This window comes from Phocoena phocoena, chromosome 9, assembly GCF_963924675.1.
Source record: "Phocoena phocoena chromosome 9, mPhoPho1.1, whole genome shotgun sequence".
Classification (NCBI taxonomy): Eukaryota; Metazoa; Chordata; class Mammalia; order Artiodactyla; family Phocoenidae; genus Phocoena; species Phocoena phocoena.
The window spans coordinates 19836302-19863893 of NC_089227.1; the positions used below are offsets into that span (position 1 = coordinate 19836302).

Below are 27592 nucleotides of genomic sequence, written 5' to 3' on the forward strand. Positions count from 1 at the left end.
GCCGCATACGTTGGCGGGGGTGGGATCGGCCTACGCACCACGAAAGATTCATCCCGGAAGTAGTTATTGGTCGTCTCCATGCGCCGGTTCCTGGACATCGTAGAGCCAAGGCGCGAGGCTCGGACGGGGAGGTAGAGCTGGCGGGACTCTAAGAGCCCTCCGCCTGGGACGGGAACTGCTGCGCCCGCGGGGCTGGCTCCGGCGTCATCATGCTGCTCCTGCCAAGCGCTGCGGAAGGCCGGGGCACCGCCATCAGCCATGCTCTGACCTCTGGTACGTGCCCACTCAACCCCTGCTCAGTCTAGCCTCAGCAGCCCCTGCTTCGGGCCTCCACCTTGGCGACCCCGAAACCTCTCTACCCTTGCCCCTGGCAAGTAGCTTATAGAGTGTGGGGCCGTGACAAGTGTCTTTTTGCTCCCTGCTATACAGAAGTCCTTCCCCAGACTGGAAGGAAGGAGGAAGGGGGGCGTCTTCCTTCTGCCCCCGCAGTTTCTTCCTTGTCTCGCGGCTGCTGACTCATAGATTGGGCGGAGGAGTTCGGGACCGAACCCTCCAGTACCCTAAAAAGGTTCTCATAAGCATCTTGCCTACGGCAGGAGACTGCCCACAGCGAGCACCCCACGTGCCGGGGGCCCTACAAAGCCTTACAGCTGGAGCTCAAACACCTCTCTCCCCTTTTACGTTTGCTCCGGCTTCGTTTTTTAAATGTCCCGACTCAGACAGTGCTCCTCATATTCAATATGAAAACACCACTGTGTATGCTGGTGGTAAGACCCGTGTAGACAGACTTTTAAAGGCAGTCATTAAGTGAAACTTGTTCTGTGGAAGTCAACTATCTTCAGTTTTAAAAAAAAGGGGGGGGTGAAATTTGTCGTGCTGCTGTAGGTTCTTAGATTTATAGCCCAGGACAGTCATGGTATTGTAAACTTAAAGGGTCTCTAATTTCAGTGATTTCATTGATTACCATAGCCACGTATACAGACGCTTGTATGTGATATTGGACATATCTCACGGCACGTGTTGTGTTCCTGCTTACAGAAGTTTCTGTGTAATCTCACAAGTAGAGGGAAGGGCTTGAAAGGTCATGTTCTTGAAAGTCACACCCACACTACACAGGTAGTACTTCTTGAATAGTGTTTTTGAATGCTCTCCTGTGAATGGTAGAAGAAATCTTAATTTCCCAACACAAAACATGAAAAGTCAGCTATTTTTACAAAATTGTGGCCATTAGGTACAAGGGAAGACTTAAATATGAGTTTTTACCAGACAGTAAAGCTTTTTGCTTTCATTTGAAATATGAAATTAAAATTAAGATGTTCACTTTTTTCCTGACCCAAACTACCTTTTTTGAATTGTTAATGTACACATATATAGTGACTTACCCCACTTTCCAGGAATAATGATAAAGACTTACATTTATTTAACAGTTTGTGACTTTCAAAGTGCTTTTATCATTTGTCATTCAATCCTTCCAAGGAACCAGATAAGATAGGTATTGTTCCCATTTTACAGTTGAAGGCATCATTGACTCATTTCATATAGCTACTAATTGTCAAACCTGCTCTGAAATCCAGAGCTTCTGATTTCAGATTCAAAGCTGTTCCACTAGCAGTTTCATTAGTAAATTCCTGTTAGCTGCTTGAAAATTGTCTTTCAGAAAAAATCATTGCTAGTGGATTCTTAAAATTTTTGAAAGCTATCTAAATTCAGGTATTAATAATTAAGATATTTTGAGTTATTTTTAGATTTTTGTTGATGAGGCTGGCTCTTGACAGTTTATAATTATTTATCGCTTTATTACAAGTCTAAAAGGAAAGCAGTTTGCAACATCTCTCCCTTTTCCTCATCTTCCTTTCATATCCCCAGAAAAGTATTGATTTATTGTTGACATTGCCCAATGTCTTGTTTTGTCAGATAACTGGAAGAGGTTGATTGACTCTCTCTCTGTAAATACTAGGAAATGATTATTTATTGCTAACCCTCATGTTAACTGGATTACTGCAGTTATTTTCTCAGTTGATGGTTTTAAAATTATATTCTGATGCTGTCACTGTTTTGATCTTATTTATTGCCTTGGAACAGATTTATTCCATGCAATACATTGAAGCCTCTCTTAACGCTTTCAATCACAGCCTCAACACTCTGTCAAGTTGAACCTGTGGGAAGATGGTTTGAAGCTTTTGTTAAGAGGAGAAACAGAAATGCTTCTGCCTCTTTTCAGGAACTGGAGGATAAGAAAGAATTATCAGAGGAATCAGAAGATGAAGAATTGCAGTTAGAAGAGTTTCCCATGCTGAAAACACTTGATCCCAAAGACTGGAAGGTACTTAATATCTGAATCTTGTTCGGTCAGATGGCAGTTTTCCATTATTAAGCCATGTTTTAAGATGCTTCAACAAAATAATCATGATTGAGCACCTGTTTATTGTTAAGCCCTGAGTGGGACAGCAGTAGCCCTAGGATACTATCTCTGATGGAGAAATCCAGAAAAAGCCATGTCTGAGTTGGTCTTAAAAGGTTAAGTGACAGTTTATGAAACAAGAAGGGAAAAAAGGTGTTACGGGCAGAAGGAATAGATATGCAAAGACACAAAGGAGTAAAAGAATATGCACTGCCTCTTCAGGGATTGGTGAAGGATAGAGTAGCATATTGAGGGGTGGCAGTGAGAAATTAGACTGAAAACAGAGTCTAGATGAAACTCTGTTGTGTCCTTTTCATGCCATGCCAAGGAAGGAATTTATATTTTATTTTGGGGGCAGTAAGAAGTCATCAAAAGTTTCTGAGCTAATTTTAGAAAAGTAGTTCTCCTGGCAGTACAGAAACTTGCTTGAAAGGGGAGGGCAGGACCAGAGGGGAAGGGAACAGTTTGCCTTTATGGGGCTAGTGCCGTAATCCAAGCCTGCGAATGAGTGCTTGATGCTTGAACTAAATTGGTAGCCAAGTTTTGAGGACAAAGGGACGGATTTGCTTTTTGGGGAGGTAGACTTGACAGGTCTTGGAGACCTGGGCTGTGCCGCCCAAGAGAAGGGAACATATAGGGAAGACCCGTGATCATCCCAGCTTGAGTCACCTGCTAGACTGTGGTGTCAGTCACCAGCACAGGGTTGCAGGAAAAGGAAGTTTGTGGGGAGCGTCGTGTCTCTGCATCTGGAGCTCGGGAGTCCACACTAGAATGAACTGGGGAGTTGCGAGCATTTACAGGGCACCTACCGTCTTCTAGCCCTGGCATGGGTCACGTCACCTTGGACCAAAGTATATAGAGAGAAAGAAGCCCGAGGACTGAGCTTGGCAGGGCTTCGAAAAGCCAGTCAAAATGGCTGAAAAACGCTACTGGAAGATGGGAGGAAAACAGTGGATTCACAGAAACTAAAGGAAAATAACGTTTCAAGAAAAGAGTCAGCTGTGCTACCACTGAGATTTGAAGTCAAGTGAAGGCAGCTGGGTCATCTTGTGTTTGACAGCTGGAAATTGATACTGAAGAGAGCAGCTTCATAGCCCCTGGGGTGAGAATGGACAGAGCAGAACTAGATTGGAGTGGTTTGAAAATGAATGCTAGAGGGGGTAAAAATGTTCTGTGGATGGCTTTTTCAAGAAGTTTAATTTTGATGGGCAGCAAAGAAATGGAAGTGGGGTCATGGGAGGGTCTTAAAGATGAGAGATAACAGAGCTTCTTCGTACAATGAACAAAATAATCCAGTTGAAATTTAGAAGACAATTGAAAGATGCTAGCATTTGAGAGACATAGAGAAGGTGGTTCAGAACCAGGAGGGATGGAGTAATTTGTCTCGGTAGGATAGGCTTTCTCAATGGTGAGGGAAAGGGAAAGATGCATGGGTGCAGGTAAGATGGCAGAAAGATGCTGGAATTTGAGTAGGATAATTTAAATTTTTTCATTAAGCAGGAGGCAAGGCCATTGATGAGAGGGTGGAGCAGGGTCTGTGAGGTTTAAGGAAAGACTAGAGGACTGAAGTATGTAATAATACGTAATAATAGTCTTAGGGAGTGGAAAAGCAAACCAATTGGAACAAAGTGTGAGTGCCAGACATAATAAAGGAGCACATCCTTAGGGAGTTTGCAGTCCTGAATTTAAAGGAAAACCAATCAACCCTATTTGACTTTTTTCTCCTGTGTTTTATGCCCTCAAGCCCTCTTTCTCCCCACTCATTCTCCAATACTAGATGCACCCTTTGGTTAAGGAGCCTTCACTCAGGTGCTACCTCAATCTCTTAGATTTGTAAGGATGTTAACCAAAGCAGAAATGAAAGCAGGTGCTTCCTATCCAGAGAAGCCTCATCCCCAGTTTCTCAAAATTTCCATCCAGCCTTCTTTGCTCCACGGCTCCTGTCCTGTCATTGCCACTGGCCTAACCTACTGGGACTACTGTAATGCTCCCCTCAGTTCTGAAATCTTCCTGGCTGTACCTTGATTTAAGGACGGCCATAGCATATTAATATGTATTAAGAGAAATACAAGACCCAGAGTTCTTTGGTCAAGTTTTGGGAAATGCTGGGCTATATAGGTTTCCGTCTGCTTGTTTTTGTTTCTGTTTTTTTTGTGTGTGTGTGTGTGTGTGTTGTTTTTTTTTTTTTTTAATTGCAGGACTTCTCAGAGCCTTTGTTTGGCTTCTGTGCATACAAATTATTAAGAAGCCTGTATACAATGGTCCACATTTCCCAAACTTCCATGACCTCAGAACCCGTTATTTTTTTTTTTAATTTTTATTCATTTTTTTACTTATTTTTTGGTTGCATTGGGTCTTCGTTGCTGCGCATGGGCTTTCTCTAGTTGCAGCAAGCTGGGGCTACTCTCCATTGCGGTGCATGGGCTTCTCATTGCGGTGGCTTCTCTTCTTGAGGAGCACGGGCTCTAGGTGTGTGGGCTTCAGTAGTTGTGGCACACAGGCTCAGTAGTTGTGGCTCATGGGCTCTAGAGCACAGGCTCAGTAGTTGTGGCTCACGGGCTTAGTTGCTCCGTAGCATGTGGGATCTCCTTGGGCCAGGGCTGGAACCCATGTGTCCTGGAATGGCAGGCGGATTCTTAATCACTGCACCACCAGGGAAGTCCCAGAACCCATTTTATATGGAACATCTCACTAGACTTCTGTTATGAGAGTCTCACTTTGGGAAACTGTTTTAGGGTACCAACACAAGGAATACGATATATGGCTTCATTTCCAACTTGACTCCCATTTTGTGTCTTTATCAGAACCAAGATCATTATGCAGTACTTGGACTCGGCCATGTAAGGTACAAAGCTACACAGAGACAGATTAAAGCAGCTCGTAAGTACTTAGTTATTTTGAAATAATCAAATATCTGGTATAGGAAATGTTATCCTCTTGAAAAGGTATGCAAGATCATAGTCTATAGCCATAACTCTAGATTTAACATGTGTTCTATTGTATAATGATGTGCAACCACAGTCTCTTACCTTCAAAACCAGAAAAATGCAGTCTCATGAATGGACTTTCTCATTAGAAACAAGAAATCAGGGTGTGTGTGTGTGTGTTTGTGACAGGATAAAGAACACTTTTCCAATAACAAGCTTTTAAAAAATAATATTTCACCTCCCCTTGGAGGTATGGCCAGCTGTACTTAGTGGAAGTTGCCTTGTTACTTAGATTTTTCAATATTCTTTTGTGATCTTAGGTCACATCTTTGTTGATAGCACCCTGCCTCTTTTGCGGAAGAAAGAGTTATCTGATGTTTCATTGTTCTTTTCATTGACAAGGTTAAAAATTGGGGCGGGGGGACGGGGGCAGGAATTGTTGGCAACCCAGTCTTTATAGGCCTTATGAAACACCATCCCCTTAGTGCTCTGAACTGTCGAACTCTCCTGTCCTTTGCAGTCCTGTGGACGTAATTCCTTACACACCATTCGGTTCACCTGATTAGTAAAGTTTCATGAAAGAGGTGAAGGTGATGAGTTTTCTGTTTTGTCTTAGGACAGAGTTCTGCCCTCTAGAGAATGGATATTGAGGTCAGAGGAGGTAAGATTGTGGCCATATGGAAAAGGAGGAGGGAATCAGGGACAGAGAAAGTCTTGCACTTGGAGGAAGATGACTGAATGAGACCTACTTCACGCTGAAAAATGCTAGTTGAGCCTTAGTAGATAAACTCAAAATTTTCTCATTAATGCTTGTATTTAGGAAAGTCACAGGAAATACTTTTTAACAAGGTGAAGGAATTGATGAGATTATTTTAGACCTATTATTGGATTTCTTTAAAAGCTGGCATGATTTTAGATTAAGCATATGTTAGAGTGTATGAATAGTCATTGCAATATACATAAATGCCAGGAAAATTCATTTGCCCTGGAAAAGTATTTGCAAAGTCTTACTGTATGAAAGAATAGCATACAGATACCAAATATTTCTTGACACATATAATTTGTGAAAGAACCAGAAGGGATTGAGAGCTAGGAAAGCAGTTGGTGTTTTAAGGTGAAGGAATTGTTTCTTTCTCTAAAGATAAAAAATATATAATAATTGTAAAAGAAACATCCATTTGCTTCTGTTAAGTCTGTTTGTTTTATTGGGATAATAGAGATTTTTTTTTTGTGTGTGTGTGTGTGTGTGTGTTACACGGGCCTCTCACTGTTGTGGCCTCTCCCATTGTGGAGCACAGACTCCGGACGCGCAGGCCCAGTGGCCATGGCTTACGGGCCCAGCCGCTCCGCGGCATGTGGGATCTTCCCAGACTGGGGCATGAACCCGTGTCCCCTGTGTCAGCAGGCGGACTCTCAACCACTGCGCCACCAGGGAAGCCCCGAGATTAATTTTTGAATATTCTGTTGCCAGAAGTTTTGCACCCTGACTGTACAGATTATTAACGTTATGTGGGTTTGCGATTCACTCTCTGCCACCTTGCTGAGTATTCTCAGTATTTATTCAGAAGCAGACTGTTGTTCTCTTTCTCTGTCACTGTAAAATAGACAGTTGCTACTTATTGCTCTCTGAAATCTTGTCCAAAAGTAAAAATACAAAGTTATTCTTTGCAAATTTATAATCATTAGCACAGACAAACCTAATAATAATGTAAGACTGATGACAGTTGAGATCCTTCTAGTTCTTGAATCCTATCACACACACATAAAGGAGGTTGCTGGGGGTTTTTTACATTTAATTTATTTAATTAATTTATTTTTTTAATTGAAGTATAGTTGATGTACAATATCATATAAGTTCCAGGTGTACAATATAGCAATTCACAATTTTTAAAGGTTATACTCCGTTTATAGTTACTATAAAATATTGGTTGTATTCCCTGTGTTGTACAATATATCCTTACAGCTTATTTTATACATAATAGTTTGTAAAAAGTTTTAATTTTGTTTATTGATATTTTGAATTGCTATAATGAAAATTAGGGATTCAATTATGTGTGGATAAAGTAAGTGGTCTTTTCTTCCTTTTCTGCATTATCTGAAAAGAATACACTAGAAAAGTTGAATGATGGGCTAAGAGAAAGTACTTGAGTACTAACAGTGGTATTTCAATGTTTTTCTTGAAGGAAAATTGCCGCACTGGCATATGATGCATGTAGGTTTGCTATTCTTTACATGGAAGTAAAATCTTTGATTTGAACTTTCTAAATTTAATCATTTTAGCTTAAAATACTTCCCATGTTTTAAACTGAAAACTGTTTCATATTATGCTTCTTAAAAATTTGAAATCAGAGACTTTTTGTAATAATCTAATGGAAGAGAATCAGAAAAAATATATATATATATAACTGAATCACTTTGCTGTACACCTGAAACTAACACAGTATTGTAAATCAGCTATAATATTTTAAAAAATCATAGAGACTTTTTATAATAATAGAAATATGAATGTACAATAAAAGCCCATTTGCTAATGTACCGTCAAAACATCCCAGAAACTTATCTTTGGTGGGGAAGGGCGGAGAGGTAGGTCTTTGAAATTTCAGTAAATATACACAACAGCTGTTCTTCGGCCTCCATTGCCTTATTTTTAATATTGGGTGACATCTTTTGCCTCTCCCAACCCCACCCCTGGAACAGAATATAGGAGAATCTCAGGATGCCCTACTGTACATGAATGACTAGAGGTGATTAGGTGGAAAAGTCAATGAAGAAAAAAACATTGTGGCATAAGAGGAGACTATCCGACAAAAAACTGAGACATCATCTGTCTCAGACTTTATAATCAGGTTCAAAAGAAAACTTAATTGCTGCATGTTGTCAGTGAGATATGAAGACACTGCCTTGGGGGTGGGGGGTGGGGAGCAGCATAGGCACTGCAGAAAGAGACTAGCGAGAAAAAAGTAGAATTGCCTGGAAACTAAAAACAGGAGAGCAGCATTTAGAATTGGAAAGGCTGACATACAATTGGAAAACAAAGTAAAGCAGAGGACAGCCTTGAGGAATGTTCCCAAGATTCAGAAGGAAAGAATAAAGAGATGTCAGATTTCCCTAAAGAAAAGGTCAGAATGAATGTAACAGAGACAGTAATTGCAAATAAAGAAGAAAAGTTGCCTGAATTATTATAAAAAGATACGACTTGAGATTGAGAATGTTTGTAGGCATGTGACTTAGGTTTTACTCCTCAGCATTTCAGAGGAGAACCGATGTGAGTTAGGCCGAGCTGAACAGCATCTGTTTTGACAGCAGGGGTGGAAGAGCAGCGCCTTGAGAAGCTATAGCTTTCCGCAAGCACTGGCCATGGGAGGAGCCTGTGCTCTGTTCCTGCAGTGCCCAACAGTGGTGGGGTCATCACACCACTGAACTGTCTGGTATGGTGTGATTATTGTTCCTGGCTACTTAGCTTCCAAGCCTGATAGTCAGACTCTCAGTTCCTGTGAGCCGCCTAATAACCTTTAAATAAATTCCATTCCTGCTCAAACCAGCTAGAAGGTGAACATGTCTTCTCTTGAATGTTAGTGGAGAAATTGATAATAAACTTGACTATAAGAAAAATCTTGGAGCTCAAAAATACCAAAAGTGTATTTGTCACAGTTTCTGAACCCTTGCAGTATATGTAGAAACAACTAAATATGCCCATAAAAAGATTTGTACAAAAATATTCATAGCAGCCTTATTCACGATATCCAAAAACTGGAAACCACCCAGATGTTCACCAACAGGATGATGGATAAGCAAACTGCTGTATACAATAGGATAGTACTCAGCAGTTTTCAGAAAATTACTAATGTACACAAGGTGGTGAATCTCGAAACATTATGTCAGATACAAAGACATACTGTATGATTCCATTTATATGAACTTCAAGAACATGCGAACATAATCTGTGGTGACAGAAATCAGAAAGAGGTTGCCCCAGATGGTAGGGGGTAGGAGTTGACTGGAAAAGGGGTACAGGGGAACTCTGAGTGATGGAAATAGTCTGTATTCTTTTGGGTGGTAGTTAAGCGAGTATATACAGTCAACTTATTGAACCAAATACTTAAAATCTGAACATTTTATTCTATGTAAGTTTTCTCTCAATAAAATAGATCTGATTAAACAAACCAAAAAAAATCACTTGGGAAATGAAATATACTCTTTTGCACCTAGACAGAAATAAAAATTGTATTGATAGATTCTTTTCATGAAAGTAAGATCATTGCCTGTCAAAACATATGGGATGGCAGCTAGAGCTGTACCATCAATAAGTTCATTGCCTTCAACTATTGTGTTACGTTTTTTGTTTGTTTTTGGCCATGCTGTGTGGCATGTGGGATCTTAGTTCCCCAACCAGGAATCAAACCCGGGCCCCCTGTGGTGGAAGCGTGGAGTTTGAACCACTGGACTGCCAGGGAAGTCCTATGTTACTTTTTTAAAGGAGGGAAAAAATAAAATGGGCATTCAATTCACATGTTTAAAAGAATAATACTAAGGAGGATGGAGGGACAAAATAGATAAAACAATATCTTACAATGGATTTGTGAGAAGAAAAAACAAATAGTGAAATACAGAAAGGATGAAAACAATTACAGAAGATATTTTTAACTGAGACCACTATTAAATGCAGTGAATTTGAAAATTTGATAAAATTGGCTTTTTTGGAATTGAAGAAATTTAAAGAGTTACCAAGAATTATCTCCTAAAAAATGTTTTAGGCCTAGGTGATTTCTTAGATGAATTCTTTTCAGATGCCTAAGGAATTGAACATTCTCATGCTGAATGTAAACTGTTTTTGGAACAATTCATTTTGTGACATTAATGTAATCCTAGTATGAAAACCTGGCATTGAAAGGCAGAATTATGGAGACACTAAAAAGTTCATGGTTGCCAGGGGTTGGGGGCGTTGAGGAGGGATGAACAGGTAGAACACAGAGGATTTTTAGGGCAGTGAAACTACTTTATATATTATGATGCATACATGTCATTATACATTTATCCAAACCCACAGAATATATACCACCAAGAGTGAAAACTGTGGCCTTTGGGTGATTATGATGTGTCAGTGTAGGTTCATCAATTGTTAACAAACAGCGGGAATTCCCTGGTGGTCCAGTGGTTAGGACTCAGCGCTTTCACTGCTGGGGCCTGGGTTCCATCCCTGGTCAGGGAACTAAGATCCCACAAGGCACGTGGGAAATCAGAAAGAGGTTGCCCCAGGTGGTAAAAAAAAAACTAGATGAAAAAAAATTGTAGCAAGTGTACTGCTCTTGTGGGGGATGTTGATGAGGCAGGGCAGGGAGGGGAGGCTGTGCATGTATGGGCGCAGAGGGTATATGGATCTCTTAATCATCCTCTTAATGTTTCTGTGAACCTAAAACTACTCTAATTAATTTTTAAAACCTGGCAAAAAGAGCTTTTTTAAAAAAAATACAAATATCACTCATGAATATAATACCAAAAAAAAAAAAGCACCCAGTTAAAATAATAGCAAATTAGGGCTTCCCCGGTGGCGCAGTGGTTAAGAATCCGCCTGCCAACGCAGGGGACACGGGTTCAGTCCCTGGCCTGGGAAGATCCCACGTGCCGCAGAGCAACTAAGCCCGTGCGCCACAACTACTGAGCCTGCACTGTAGAGCCCACAGGCCACAACTACTGAACCCGCGTGCCTAGAGCCCGTGTTCCACAGCAAGAGAAGCCACCGCAGTGAGAAGCCTGCACACTGCTCACCACAACCAGAGAAAAGCCCGTGTGCAGCAACGAAGACCCAACACAGCCAAAAATATAAATAAATAAAACAAAATTAATTAATTTTAAAAAATAGCAAATTGAATTCAACAGTATATTAAAGAATAATGCCCATGAACAAGGTTTCTCTTAGGAAATATGTCAGTGTGATGTCCTAAGAAGAATGTGAAAGTACATATAGTACAATTTAATATCCACTCCTTTTTGGTAAATACAACTTTGAAAGGAAATGCAGTTAGTTCCCTACTTAGATAAGTATTTCACACTCACTGCCAACAAACTTTTAACTGTGTGACATTAGTGATATTCCCATAAAAACCCATGGGGGAAACTTACCTGCCACTTACTTTTATGCTATTTGGGAGTTTGGGTCAGAGAATTAACGATATTAAAGGAGAGAGAACTATTAGAAGGAAAGAAAGAAATATATTATTTGTAGGTTATATAGGATCTACCTAAAAACTGAAAGACCTGAGTCAGGTAGCCAGATGCAAGAAAAATACACAAAAATAATACACAGTTTTTGGAAGTTACCATCAAATTAGAAAGCTATAGTCATTTTAAAGATAATCCTGGGACAGGAATAGGTAACCAGAAACAGACCCTGGTAAAATTTACTGTGATAAAGGAGGCGTCACAAATTAGTAGAGAAGGGAGGATTATTAGATGGTATTAGGACTTTGAAAAAAAAATAAGCTTTTCAATTCCGACCGTAGAAAATATTAAAATAGAAACATATATCTCAAACTTTTGCAGAATGAAAGACCTACATTTATAAGTACTGGAATAAAATTATAAAGGAAATGATCAGTAAATATAAATTTAAAAATAATGTTTTTTGACAACAAGAATAATCACAGCAGTTGTGGAAAGCATTAGCATCAAACATGATTGACTAGGAGAGGCAGCATACAAGCACAGGCTTAGGAGTCAAGCTGCTTGGGCTGGAGCCCAGCTTGGCCAGGACTTTGGACAGGTTGCATAGAGGTTAAATGGTTATTTCACGTCTCTGTGCCTCATTTTCCTCATCTGTAAAAGGGAGAAACTAATAGTACTTTCCTCAGCGGGTTACTGAGAAGATCAACTGATAAAAATAGTGCTGGCGGGCTGCCCTGGTGGTGCAGTAGTTGAGAGTCCGCCTGCCGATGCAGGGGACACAGGTTTGTGCCCTGGTCCGGGAAGATCCCACGTGCCGCAGAGCGGCTGGGCCCGTGAGCCATGGCCGCTGAGCCTGCGCGTCCGGAGCCTGTGCTCCGCAACGGGAGAGGCCACAACAGTGAGAGGCCCGCGTACCGCAAAAAAGAAAAATGCTGGCACTTATTAAATGCTCAGTAGATGTTGACAGCCAGCCATTAGTCATTGTAAAGTGACTCACACAAACTAAGAAGAAAAAACTGAGACAGCCTCTCTTTCCTCCATAAATGAAGGATGAAGGGTAGAAATAAAGAACAGCAAAAAATTTGTTGAGCACCAGTGATAATCATGTTTTAAATAATTGGGTCCAGTGTTGAGGTTGTGGTGAAAAGGATGTTCCCATAGGGGTGTGCAGTGGTATGACTTTTAGAACAGGACTTGTTCCTACATTTTCAGTCACTAATTCACTTCTCTGAGTATATCCTAAGAAGAAAGAGTCCTAAATATGGAAAAATACTTCTCTACAAAATGATTCAAATTGACTAACCTACAGTAGTGAAGAATTGGAAACAATCTAAATATCCAGCAGTAGAGAAACAGTTACATAAGTTATGGTAAATCTACTTGAAATACTGTATTAAGTAGTCATTAAAATTTTTTGAAGAGTTTGCAACAGCGTGGAAAATGGAACTGCTGTAATGTTAAGCTGAAAAAAATCACAGCTTAAATTGGTATATATAAAATGATTATAGCTACATTTTTGAAAGCATATGCTTAAGGGGGAAAAAGTCTGTGTGGAAATACACCAAAATATGAACGGCACTTGTCTTTGGGTGCTGGCACTTCGGCCAGTTCTTAAAATAATTATTTCAATTTCTCTGTAATTTCTGTTTAATAAGCATATATTTTACTGTAGGAGAAAATATTTTTTAAACTAATACTATGCTATTAGAAATGGCTCTATTTAGCTCATCTTTATTTTTAGCTTTGATGCCTAAAAGGACAAATTATCTAAATCTGACTTATTTTATAGATAAAGCAATGGTCTTAAAACATCACCCAGACAAACGGAAAGCAGCTGGTGAACCAATAAAAGAAGGAGATAATGACTACTTCACTTGCATAACTAAAGGTAAGAAAACGCTTTAGAGTCAGAAATTTCCGTTAGTGAAGATTATGTATTAATTGCTGGGATTAGGTGTCCTATGCGTATTGTACTTCATTTATACCATAACATTTTAAAACATCTTTAGTTAATATCTGGTTATTTCTGGTAATCTCCCCCAGAGCCTCACCGCACAGAGTGAGGCTCTCCTACCCAGCAGCATCAGCAACCCTGGTAGCTTGTCAGAACTGCAGCAGCTCAGGCTCTGCCCCAGAACTCCTGAATTGGAGTCTGCATTTTAACAAGATTCTCCAGGCGGTTCTTTTGAGAAGCGCATCCTAGAGTTAATTCTTATACCTATTATGTTTAATAATGAGAATACTAAGATCTTTTCCCATTTCAGACACTTTGCGGGGCTAAACTGTTCCTCAGACGTTTTGCTTATTTAAATGAAGAAGTTGATTCTATCCTAGTAAGGGACCCCCCCCCAGCCATCAGTGGATATTTAAATAGCCATATCCTCATTAAGCAAATTAATAGAGGGAGCCACCATACCTAAATATTTCCTTAAATGTAATTTTAGTTTGATGCTAATTTTTAAAAAATTGTATACACACCTTTCAAACTTACTCTTTGTTGGCCACTCATACATAGTGCTCAGGATGTCAAAGATCTTTGATCTTTCACAACCTTGGGATCTAACAGTTAGTCTTCCAGCTATTTCTTTTTCCTCAGAGTCATGCTTTCCTAAGGGTTGAGTGTTTCTGGACTTACATGGTTTGCCAAGTATGCTATTATAATGAAATTGCCCCTATTTTAAAAGCCGGTCGATGACTCCACTGATGAAATTTGATAAATAAACATCAGGATTGTTAAAAAAAAAAAAAAAGCGGTTGAGTGTTTATTGTTTTGTCCTTTGCCTTCCAGAAGAGGTACTTAAAGAAGTTCTTAAGTCCCATTGTGCTAGAGCTATTACCTAAATCCTCCCTTCCCCACAAGCACACAAAATTTTTAAATATGAAAAATAACTTTTTTTAAGAAAAAAATGTAGCATTGTGGTGATGTGACCTTATGATTTTTTTCCTCAGCTTATGAAATGTTATCTGATCCAGTGAAAAGACGAGCATTTAACAGTGTAGATCCTACTTTTGATAACTCAGTTCCTTCTAAAAGTGAAGCAAAGGACAATTTCTTTGAAGTGTTTTCCCCAGTGTTTGAAAGGAATTCCAGGTGCGTTAAGGCATCCCCTTGTGATCATAATGCTCTATTGGCTGGCTTTTTTTTTTTTTTTTTTTTTTTAGAAAAATGAGCTTTAATTGAACTGAATGCAGAGGCTGGTTGTGCTGTGATGCTCTGTTGGTTGGCTTCTTGTAGTTCCAAGTTTCTGGTTTTTTCCTCTAGTAATAGCTAGTAATAGTTTTGTGTTTGTCCTTCTCGTCCTCTACAATATTGAGCGCCTCTGGTGAACTTACTATACTAATTTATTTTGCTCTTTAAATGGAAGTTCTTCCTTTCCTTAGTGAAATTACAACTCATGGGATGTTTTTCTTTTAAATTTCCTTTGGGGGAACGATGGTTGACTTTATGTAGTGTGATGCTGATACTTAAGTGACAGTAATTTCCCATTCTTTCCTTCCCCTTTGTTAATGGGTACACTGCTGCATTTGGCCCATTATCATTTAGGAAAGCTTTTGTTCTATTTTTGAGTGTCTGATTATCATAAGGTTCTCTGACAAAGGATGATTTATATTTAAGATTAAAGCATATGTAATTTATTTCATTAAAATCAGTTTTTAAGTAGTGTGAACCAATAATCTACATTTTTTGGTTCCATCTGCATTGGAAGGTTTCCTGAGAGTGCATCTTAGTTGCGTATTGGAATCCGTTGGAGAGCCTGAACAGTTCCTGCTGCCTGGGTTCCACCTGGAGAAATTGTGATTTTAATTTAATTGGTTTGGAATGCCTGTAGGTTTTTTAATGCTTCCAGGTGATTCTAATGGGCAGCTAAGTTTGAGAAGCACTTTGATTAGCAGTTTGATGCAGACTAATTATTTCCTCCACCCTTTCTCCTCACATTTGTTTTGTAACAGTGCTGAAGGTGGTTTTAAATATATATATATATATATATAGTGTATTATATTTTTTTGTGGGATGGTTTCACAGAGTGGAAAAACACAGGTCAATAGCAAACTCAGGGTCCTTTTAGAGATGGTGGGTGAAGTGCTGAACCTACAAGTCTGACTCTTAGGGGGAAAGTGGTGGCGATAAGGGGGTGGAAATCTATTCCATCTGTGATTATTCACATTTTTTAAAAGGCAAGGCCTACCGGTCACTTCCGTACTGCCTGTTTAGGGGCAGGACTAAGTGAGCTTGACAAGTGGGGTTAGAGCCTGTTTTTCCTGGCCAGCTTGGCAGCTGCTACAACCCTGTAATTTACAGAACTGAAGATAACCTGAGGGTTAGAACACTGTTCCATTGGTTTCTCCCTCTCACACCCCCTCTCCCCTTGCCCTCCCTTTTATTGCACCTGCATTTTTCAGCACTGCACTGCTGATTTCCCAGTTCCATCTCTTAGTCATGGAGGACATAGGGGAGGGATATTGTAGGGGATTAGTAAAAACTGTTGTTGTTTTTAATAAATCAGCTTGTTGAACTTTTTGTACAAAATGTTTTGAGTTTTTCTTTTTTTCAATATTTCAGATGGTCAAATAAAAAAAATGTCCCTAAACTTGGTGATATGAATTCATCATTTGAAGATGTAGATGCATTTTATTCTTTCTGGTGAGTGACTACACTGTTTCTCCCATGCTTTCATTTTTTAAGAAGGTAAGTATTCAATAAGTGCTCGACTGACTTCTGTAAATTAATTGAGGGATGGGAAAATTGCAGAACCTTCAATGAACAAAAGCACTGTGTTTAGAAATCAAAAAGGTTTTCACAGAATGCTGTATTCTCTCCTATGTAATATTTAGGCTTTTATGATTATTTTTTCAGTCTATTTATCAGATTTCTAGATATCAAGTACACTGTAGCAGTAAAAAATGAAAAATAAGGAGTTATTTGAATCATTAAAAATAATTTTTCATTTAGCTATTTCTTTCAGTACTTGAATATGTGATGAAGACGATGTTGTCTCTATAACTAATTCATTAATTTTTAATGCGCAGTATTCATTTTCCATTTTTATATTATGTGTGCTGTATTTTCTCATTAAGTATCTGGTAAATATGAAAACACAAAGTCACTGTAAGACAAAAATGACAAAATTTAGCTCTACAAACCAGATAAAGTAACCACTACTAGGTTCTCTTAAAACTTGACAGACTAGTGGCGGTGAAGGCAGGGAAAACTTTATCAAGTCCCAGGCAAGAGAGAAACCTAATATTCAGAAGAGATAGCAGGGAGCTGGGATTTTGTTTTAGGGGTGATGAGTATTTTAGACTTTCATACCAAATACAATGTCATTTTAAAAAGAAGAAGAAAAAGACTCGGGTATAGTGCTAGTTCAGTATCAAAAGAGAGGGGAGGGATCTATTAAAACAAACTCATCCACTTATCATTAAAGTTTCTTAAAATTATATGCACCTAACTTAATTTTAAAAGGAAGATTTTTTTTCATTTGTTTTGGCTTGATTTTATTTTATTTCTGTTTATATTAGGTATAATTTTGATTCTTGGAGAGAATTCTCTTATTTAGATGAAGAAGAAAAAGAAAAAGCAGAATGGTATGTATGTAAATCATTAATAAAGGAAGATATTTGTTTGGTTCTTTGGTATTTGTGATGATGTAAAAATATACCACATATATTTTCTTTTGCATTATCTCTGTGTATCCATTTTAAATGAGTTTTTTTGATATTTTGAGATCCTATCTCACAAGTTAAGCTTGATAGTGCCAGATCGATAGTTGGTTATGAAACTTAAGAAATTGCCAAGGAATGTAACTGTCAATAAAGCTCAAGTCAGCAAATTCTTTTTCTTCCGGTTGCTTAACCAGTTTTATTTTCATTTTCCCTATATGCGTAGGGAAATTATTTTGACATGAATGTTCCCAAAAAATTAACCAAAAATAATAGTAAGTACTATTACCCTTTAATGTTAATAATGACATAGCATTTTAACCTTTCAAGACATTACTTGCATTGTAGCTAAATTATAAAGTATTACATTTTCCTGTCATACCATCCATAAGCAATCGTTTATTTCCAATATTTCCTATTTTATAGTCGTGATGAAAGGAGATGGATTGAAAAGCAGAACAGAGCAACAAGGGCCCAAAGGAAAAAAGAAGAAATGAACAGAATAAGAACATTAGTTGGTAAGGATAATTGATGTTTTTTTTAAAGTTCTTTAATTAAATGTTAGAAATTCAAAAGATTAACTTTTTTTCTGGTAGATAATGCATATAGCTGTGATCCAAGGATAAAAAAATTTAAGGAAGAAGAAAAAGCCAAGAAAGAAGCAGAAAAGAAAGCAAAAGCAGAGGCAAAACGGAAGGAGCAAGAAGCTAAAGAGAAGGTAAGATGATATTTGACAAAGTTGGATTTTAAATGTTCATAAAATCTTCAATCTTCAGATCTATTTTTAAATACTGTAATCTAGCAGTAGAGAATTAGGTGCTACTCTGAAAGAATCATGACATTTGGCACAGTTGATAGAACGATCTTCCTTACCAGCAAATTCTTATTGAGCAAAAACATAATGTCATGTAAATTTCTTAATACTACACTCACTTCTAATATGTCCTTTTTACATTTCTAATAAATTTTTATAGAACTTTACCATCTGCTTTTCCTTCAGTCTTTGATAAGTTGATGTTTACCTTTGTGTAATTTAAGTTATTAAAAATTGTATTTTTTGAATAAGATTATGGAGCATTTTGGAATTCTAATTTTCTTATTAAATGATTTTATTTTCCATTATTAAAGCAAAGACAAGCTGAATTAGAAGCTGCTCGGTTAGCAAAGGAAAAAGAAGAAGAGGAAGTTAGACAACAAGCGTTATTGGCAAAGAAGGAAAAAGATATCCAGAAAAAAGCCATTAAGAAGGAAAGACAAAAACTTCGAAACTCATGCAAGGTACGTCAGACTGTGATTGAACAAGCACTACATACAAGTAAATCAAATTGCTGATTAAGCTTAAAAATATTTCTATACTATGGAAATATAAACTACTGTACACATTTTATCTCAGAATATAAACGTTTTTAAATTCACTTTTTAAAAATTTCACACATGCATATTCAGTATGCAACTCTGATAGGGTTGGTTGTTTTTTTCTTTTTTAACATAACCATCTTGCCATTTTCAAACCTAAAAAAAAAGTTGTTTATTATTCTAATACTTGTTCCATATTCACACTTTCTTGATTATCTCAATGTCTTTTTATCTAAATAAGATCAAAGATTTCAGCTGTGTGTCTCCTGGTTGTGTCTGTTGCAGGTCCCCTACCATCACCATCTCTCCCCCTTCCCCTGGTTGGAGAAATTGGATCGTTTGTTCTGAAAATGTGCCACAAATTGGTTTTGACTGGTTACTTCCTTAATGGTGTAAAATCAATGTTTATCAAAGAAAAAGTTCTTTAAGAAGTTAAACTTGGGTTGTTTTTAAGGATCTAAAAGCTTTCATTTTTATCTAAATAAAGGGATATCATTCAGTTGAGTACTGGTAGTTTGTGTTCAGGTACAGTTTTTACTAAAAAATATTGATTAAAAAACCCCAAAAGTTTTCAAATATAGTTTTGTCCAAGAGATGGTCTTACTTTTTAAACTGGTAAAGTTAGAGGCCAGTATTGTTCCATATCAAGTAGCATCAAATGAATAAATTAATGAAATTCCAAGCTATAGTAGAGATTGCCACACAGTATACTACACCATTGTAGTTAAATTCAGCAAGTATGTAAATGTTTACTGTGTATAGAAGACTCTTTCATGTGACTGTCCAGAGGCTCTAGACACTAGTATATGTATTCTAATATATGCCGTCCTAAATCTTCAGTTAATGAAATTAACCTGCCCCATTTAGCAGGCTTTGAAAGACATTTAATAAAAATACAAGCACAGGATGTCTCTTCAAGCTTTTGGTAAGAGGAAAATCTAAATAGAAAAAAATGAAAGATTTTCCTCAGATTTCACCTAGAAAATTATACTGAGAAGAATGCAGGATATCATAGTTGTTGAGAGCATGGACTCAGATTTAAAGTAATTTTCCACTTCCCATGTCCTAGCTCTGGTCCTCAGAAGGTTCCCTCAACCCATTTATGTCTCAATTTCCTCACCTATACAGTAACTGAAATAATACCTAGAAATAGAGTTGTGAAGATTAAATGAGATCATTCACATGTAGCACTTGTTAGATTTGGCATAATGAGAACTGAATCAACAACTTGAAAAGGTCAGTTAGAAAATAGAAAACTTGAATAGTTCTTAGAGATGGTGCCTAAATGAGGGTTAAAGTTCTGGCCTTTGGTAACTTATTATAGCTCCTTTCCTGCATGAGTTCATTTATTCATTCATCAAATATGTGATGAGCACTTAACTATGTGTCAAGCAGTTATAATTGATGTTGATACTATGAAGACACCGTCTTTGCCTTCAAGAATCTGCTGGTTAACGATGGAGAATGACAAGAAAACAGGCCAGTGAAACACTTTAAGATGGGTACTAGGACAAGAAGGTACCGAACAGGTGGTCAAGGAAGGCTTTCTGGATCTAGTGGGATTCAGCCAGGTGAAGCAGTGTGTGTATGGGATTAGAGATAAGAGAGATCAGGGAGCATTGAGAGAGTGTAGAGATCCAGGAAAGTGAGGTTTAATGAGCCAGAGGAAGGAAGGGCCAGGTCTTGAAGAGCATTGTATATCCTGCTAGCTTAAAAGTGACTCTGATCCTGAGTCACTTATGCTCAGGATGCTGTGAGAACACTAGAGGCAGAGACATATTGAGTCTTTTGCATAATCCAGGTGAGAGCATGGGCCTTGAACTAAAAGAGATGGTGGGAACAGAAGAAGGTAGATTAAATGAACCAACATTTAGGAGGTAAGATTGGCTGTTGCCTGTTGGGTATTGATTTTATGTTGGAGGTGGAAGAGGAGTAAGGGTTAATACATGTCCTGGTTTCTTGCGTGGAATACTGGATGGGTGATGGCATTATTCAGTGAAACCGAAAACAGAGGAAGAGGAAAAGGCAGGGAAGAATGATTTCAGTTTAGGGCATGTTGAGTGCATTGAGATACTCAGATGAAGATACTCAGTAGGTGACTTAACTTTGATGTAAAGTCTGGAGTTGAGTGGGATTGTCACAGAGTCGTCTACATCTCAATGGCAAGTAGTGGAGATCCCCCTAGGGGGGAGAGTATAGAGCAAGGAGGGCGGAGATGGGACACTGGCAAACACCAATACTTAAGGCACTGACAGAGGAAGTGGAGCCTGAGGAGGAGTGACCCAAGCAGGTAGGAAGAAAATCAGTGAGGCTTTTGGAAGCCGAGGGAAGTGTCACAGTAAAAGAAGCATTGGAACCTTAGCGCCAGATTGCATCGATTAAGGAAGCAAGGAAAAGTGAGGAATGAGAGATGGGTCAGCAGCAGCTGAAAGCAGCATGAGAAGTATTGATACTTGCCAATTCTTGTTCACCCAGGCACATCACAATATTCCATTCTAAGCATAATCTCTAGTTATATCAGGTTTTGCTGAACTTCCTGTTTCTTAACACACTGTCTTTTTTACAGTTTGGCACACAGTAAATAGAACAGGCAGCCTAACAAAGGGATTTTAATTTGTCATTATATAGAATTTCTTGATTCTTCAGTGGTTCTCTGAGGATTCATTGTCTTATATCATCCAGAGGCCTTCTGTACCATCACCTTGCTTCTGTTTTGCACCTCCATCCATTTAGTAATGCCTCCTTATTGCCAGCTGGCCAGGGAAAGCCTTGCATGGTGCCCGGGGAATGTGCTTGTCGGTGGCCAGGAGGCCATACAGTCAACCTAAGAACCTCTCAAGGACTTCATGCTTGGTAGTTGTTTACGGATGTACTCTTGAGTGCCAGTAGAGATGATGAAAATGTTTGTGTTCATACTTCTAGACCTGGAATCACTTTTCTGACAATGAGGCAGAACGTGTTAAAATGATGGAGGAAGTGGAAAAACTTTGTGATCGGCTTGAACTAGCGAGGTATAACTGTAGAGCTGCTGTTAAAGTCTTCTTTTGGGCTTAGGATAAAATTTCATCTCCTTTTTTCCTTTAAGTTTACAGTGCTTGAATGAAACACTCACATCGTCTACAAAAGAAGTAGGAAAGGCTGCTCTGGAAAAACAGGTAATAGAAAAACATATCACTTCTACCTGTATTTAGCATTTAATTCTGCTTTAGTATTGCTTTCACCTCAGTGTTTCTCCACCTAACATGTAAGTTACTATAGGGGCAAAGAGTGTCTCATTTCTCTTTGGGTTGACTTAAATTGGATTTAAGTGTGTGTAGTTGTTACCATATATAGTTGTTTGATTTGTGGTTATCTAGCACATTAATCATAGATTTTTCAGAATCACTGTTAGAAAAAAATCATTGTGTTGACTATTCCTTGAGCATTTTTCTTGGATAATAACATTTAGAACCAAGAGATTTTTATTCTGTCTAGTCTACACCTTTTATTTTACAGATGAGGAAACAGGCCCAGAAATTCAATTCAGTGCAACAAGTGTTAGTACCTACCATATATAGCCCCGTGCCTAGGTGATTTGGAGAAAAGCCTAACGCTATTGCTGCCACAAAGGAGTTCAGGAACAGTTATGCTCAAGAGAAAAGGCCTAAGGACCAAAAGATGGAGGGCCCCCAGTAAATGGTGTAGGTTAGAGAGGAAGTGCCAACACCAGGTTAGATGTGTCAGGGTTTGAGCCAGTTTTGAAGGACGACAGTGTTAAATGAAGGTCAGGGGAGCAGTGTAAAATACAGGTAGGAGTAGAAAGGGGAAGAAGCAGCGGGAGTTTAAGTTAGTTAAGAAGAGTAGAGCCAAATTAAGCAGGTTTTGAATACCAAGATGACCAGTTTCCATTACCACAGATCTTTGAGTAGCACAGGGTTAACATTGTGCTATTAATCTGGCATTTGTAGACAAGAGGCGTTGGATGAGTGTGACTAGTGTAAGAATCTCACTGGAAGGACTTGGACTGTGAGTGATAATGGGAATCACTGAAATCTTTGGGACTTGGTGACTGGTTCTAAGGGATTGAGGTGGGGAAATGAGTCAGAGATGACTCCAAGATAGCAACTGACAGAGCAACAACATCAAGTAAAGATTTTTTTTTTTCCCTTGTGCATGTTTGAAGGTACACTGGAAGTGACAGTGTAAAAGGTAGAACTTCAAGATAAACCAAAGGCCACTTTGCTGTACTTTTACCTTTTTGTAGAGAGTAAATGACATTATCTGCAAAAGAGTGGGTATGAGCTTTGAAATGGCCTTGTGGGTGAATAACCCAATGACTATAGACTTGACAAGTAGTGTCCAAGGCAAATAGAGATATGATAGGAATACAGGGTAGGTCAGGCCAAGGCTGGTTCTTGTTCCTCAAGCAGAGATATGCAACCTGGAAGCCAGAGTGAAAAGGCTGATCGTGGTTTTGGGGCTGGCCTGGGGGGTGGTGTAGGGTCCCTGCCTGGATGATGCTGAGGGTCGAGAACCACAAGCCAGCAAGGGAGTGTAGAGTAGTAAGATGTTTTAAGTCCCTGACTTACCTATGATATTTGTGTAGATAGAAGAAATAAATGAGCAAATTAGAAAAGAGAAAGAGGAAGCTGAGGCTCGTATGCGACAGGCATCTAAGAATGCAGAGAAATCAACTGGCGGAGGTGGAAATGGCAGTAAACACTGGTCAGAAGATGATCTGCAATTACTAATTAAAGCTGTGAATCTCTTCCCTGCTGGAACAAATTCAAGGTACTGGTTCTAATGAAACTTCTCTTCAACGCATACTGGAGCCTAGGGATAATGTAGACACCCAAATAGCAGCACATTACAGCAAACTTCCAGAGATGTGCTTGGATCTAGACACTAAGTTCTGTGCAAAGTGTGAAAAGCATTTTGAACCTGCTAGTCTTAGCAGCTTATACCAACACACGTATGTATATCCATACATACAGCAGGATGCTTCATCAATTTCTCAGGAAATTAAGGATCATAAGACATAAACCTTAAAAAAAAAAAAAAAAGACATAAACCTTGACTCTCATGTTGGCTTAGTCCATTGTGGTTTAGGTAGGCACTAGGTTTTGTGCTCCATAGTTTCTCTTTCAGTCTTAATCCTTCTTTGTTGCTTCCGACCTCAAACTGGAGCTCACTGCAGAGTCTGAGCTGAGAACTCAAAGAAACCTTAGAGATCCAGCCTCCCTTATTCTGTATATGAGGAAACTAAGGTTCTCTTTTCAGAATGATCTGTCTCCTTAAGTATGTGTCCAAATGGCAGTATACACAAATGTGTGCTTTTATTTCTGTTGATTTTTACACAGAATCAGTAAGGTTTTGTACAAACTTGAAACCAAGATTATCCACAGTTGATTTAAACATATGAAAAGCAAAAAACATAGTTCAGGCAATAGTAATGATTAGACCACCAATTTAGAGCTAATTCTTTAGATGTTACAGCTAGCCCCTCTGCATTAAAAATGTGGGATCATTCTGGGTTTTGTTTGGGGTTTTTCGTTATTTTTGTATCGGTTGCTCTAGATGGGAAGTTATTGCTAATTACATGAACATACATTCTTCTTCTGGAGTCAAGAGAACCGCCAAAGATGTTATTGGCAAAGCAAAGAGTCTTCAAAAACTTGGTGAGTTAGTTTTGCCAAATCAATTTTTTTGCTACCTTGAATACATATTTTAAAAATAATCTACGCAATTTAATGAAAGACTAAATGAGATGATCTGTATTAAAGTTTTTTCCCCTTTTCAGACCCTCATCAAAAAGATGACATAAACAGAAAGGCTTTTGATAAGTTTAAAAAAGAACATGGTGTGGTGTGTCAAGCAGACAATGCAACACCTTCAGAACGATTTGAAGGTAATGAAATTTTATTTTTCTGTGGGTAGAAAATGCTAACCATGTATCTGTGAGAGTATACAAGATCTACGGTCTACATTCAGAGTGAATGGAACAGAAAGCATTTAGCAGACTGAAAGGTATAAAGCAGATGTTTTCAGGACAGTTTTACATTAGCACCATTGAGAATTACAGTTCTTCCATTTCATATGCCATGAGGGGGAGGGGTTCTGTTTGTTTTGTTCACCAGATTTTACAAATCAGTATTAAAGGACATTGGGACAATTGAAATTTGAATAAGGTCTGTAGACTAGATAATTTTTTATCAAGGTTGATTTCCTGATTTTGAAAAATACACCATATATAAGGAAAGGTCCTTGTTTTTAAGGGAAGACAGGAGTAAAGGGGCAGCATGCCTGCAACTTACGTGGCTCAGAACAAGTTAGTTATACAGACACAATTTGTTGTGCTGACATGTCTTGGGTGTTCTAGTTAATTTGATTACTCTGGACCAGTATGTTTCAAATGCAAATTATGACTCAGAGGTGGGTCATGAAATCAGTTTAATGGGTCATGAATAGAAAATATCAGAGAGCATTACACCTATTACGTAAGTGGGTATTTGTGAAACTTTTGTTCATGTGTATAAGTGTCTGAGATGTGACATTTTTTTCCTTACTGTGAGTTGCTGACAAAACTTTGAAAAACTTCTCTTTCACTACATGCATTTGTGAGCCACCAGTCCTTTTCTCCCTAAACTAAGCTAATCTTGGATATGCTTTCCAGATCACAGTGCCAAATGTATGTTTGGGGATAAACTGACAGCCTTGACTCCTCATGATGACCTGTCCCTGTCTTAACAGTCCCACTTTTCCTGTATTCTTGGTCTGGTTCATTATCCCAAAATTTCAATTTGAAAATACTAGGAGAAACTTAACAATGTTCTATAAAGAGGAAAAAATCATTCTGCGTTTGCAAGTTGCATTTGCAAAACTGAGTGACTTTTGTCTAGGCTGGGCATTATTTTGGCTCCTTTCAGAAAGATAAGTAACAAAGTAGAAATTTCAGAACACTTGGAAGGGACTTCTAAAGGAGGTAATTATCTTGCCCCTTACGCCATCCACAAAAATCAGACACATTCAGATATTACTGCATTATTCTCAGCCCTTTCTTGTGGGACTAGTTTCCGTGCTGGAGGCAGACACTGATGGTTGTGCTTTCTGGCAGGTGGGTGACCCTGTGAGGGCGGGAGTGATATGGTACTTGGGCCTGACTCCTTTACCTCTTTTTATGGATTTAATGGGCAGGTCCCTCTCTCTTCAACTGCTCCAGTAAACAGCAAGCTGGCCACATTTTTTGGAATAGTGATTTCTCATAGGAATTTTATATGTTTCATTCATTTTGGTATTGGGAAGTCCCTGGATCATAACAGCAGATAATAAGCAGCAGATAATAATTATATGTCAGTTCCATCTTTTTTCCAAGAGAGAGGAAATGAATTAAATCTGTGGTGTTAAATGGGGCTTCAAACTAATAAAAGGAAATTCCACTAAGGGGTTCCTGGAATTTAAAAGCTGATTTCCAAAAAAGCTTCAGTCTTTAATCTGTCTTCAAATACAAGTTCTCTGCCTTGTTCTAAGGTGTGTTGTTTTTCAACTTGTTCACTGTGTCTGTGAGTATGTTTTTAATTGGGAAATAACTTAGATTTCTAGGCTTTACTTTGTATCTGATCTCACAGGTTACAATTTCAAGAGGTAGTCTCACTGCTGGTAGGATAGGTGCCACTATGTTTTCACTGCGTGATCTGAAATAACTAAGCTGTCAGTAATCCATTAACTTAGAATAACCAAATCATTTTAACCATTTTCACATTTTCATTTTTCTATAGAAGTGGTATGTATACTTCTTGCATCTTAGGAAGGAATATATTTGTTTCTGATACATGTATGAGGTGTTCTATCAAACATAAAGGTCTGGTTTAGTAGAGATGCACAGCGTAGGCTCCACAAGATTTTAGTGGATGTGGTGACAGTGACACACTGGAAGTGCAATCTAATCTCACCTTGGCTCTACAGCATTGAAACCACGGGAGCTTGGAGCTTGGCTTAGCTTTGTTAAACTTGTTTCTTCCAGTGTAAAATGAGAATGGTTTCCAGGCTCTCATCGAGCTAAAAGTTTTTAAGTAGGAGGCAGCTCTTTTCCCTATGCTATAAGGAACTAGATTTATAAGAAATCTTAAAATGACTTGTGATTGTGGTTTCGAACCCAGCAGTCCAACTGTGTATGTTAAATCTGATTTTTTTTAAAAAAAGTCTGGTGAATATAAGATTAGATTGTGATAGACCAGAAATACAAAGCATATTGTGCTTTAAAGTCTCATATTTTTCTGGGATGTGAGCCATCTGAAGTTTTTTCCCTAATGAATACCTAGAGGTATATATGTGCGTCTAATTTGGTCTGTTCAAGATTACACATCACAGATTCAAATGGGCTCTTACCAAGATGTGTACCAAAAGACTCATCTGGGAAGGTGTTCCAGGACAGTTTTCTATCAATTAGGATAAAATTTTCCAAACAAAATTTTTTCTTAAACAGGTCCATGCACAGATTTCACCCCTTGGACAACAGAAGAACAGAAGCTTTTGGAACAAGCTTTGAAAACGTACCCAGTAAATACACCTGAAAGATGGGAAAAAATAGCAGAAGCAGTGCCTGGCAGGACAAAGAAGGACTGCATGAAACGATATAAGGTTGTAGATCTTTAGTGTGTAGAGTCCATTATCAATCATTTAAATTATGTTTTTGTGCTTATTCAATACCACAGTAGTCGTGGGGCCAATATTAGAAATAACCAACCTTAGAAACTTTCTATCTAGCTCTGACAGTTACTAAAAAAAAAAATCAACTTTTTCAGTATAGATTTACCCCAGTTTGGATGTTTTACATACGTATACCAAACACTAGAAATGTCTGCAAATTCTGACAACTTCTCGGTGTAAGTAACATCTTTTTCCCTTCCTAGGAACTTGTCGAAATGGTAAAAGCAAAGAAAGCTGCTCAAGAGCAAGTGCTGAATGCCAGTAGAGGCAAGAAATGACTTATGACAATCTTTGTTGTGTGTGCATTTTTATAATAAAACTGAAAATACTGTACAAAATTTTATTCTTAAAACTATACTTAAAGTGTGTTGTTCCAGTATAATTTCTCAGAGCTCAGAGA

The 27592-nt window shown here is 38.4% G+C and overlaps 1 protein-coding gene across 2 annotated transcripts; it reads left to right on the forward strand.

The window, feature by feature from the left end:
• Positions 1 to 27525, forward strand: DNAJC2 (DnaJ heat shock protein family (Hsp40) member C2). Of its 2 annotated transcripts, XM_065883509.1 has the most exons (17): positions 1 to 273; positions 2133 to 2323; positions 5206 to 5281; positions 13280 to 13378; positions 14440 to 14581; positions 16052 to 16132; positions 17011 to 17076; positions 17578 to 17669; positions 17748 to 17869; positions 18280 to 18429; positions 21430 to 21518; positions 21593 to 21662; positions 23093 to 23277; positions 24064 to 24164; positions 24287 to 24394; positions 26969 to 27123; positions 27396 to 27525. In XM_065883509.1, exons 1-17 carry the CDS (start codon positions 210 to 212, stop codon positions 27468 to 27470), a joined length of 1866 nt encoding a protein of 621 aa, XP_065739581.1. In that variant the 5' UTR covers positions 1 to 209; the 3' UTR covers positions 27471 to 27525. The 2 variants fall into 2 exon arrangements, with proteins under 2 accessions (XP_065739581.1, XP_065739582.1); XM_065883510.1 differs by lacking the exons at positions 21430 to 21518; positions 21593 to 21662.
• Positions 27526 to 27592: the final 67 nt, after the last annotated feature.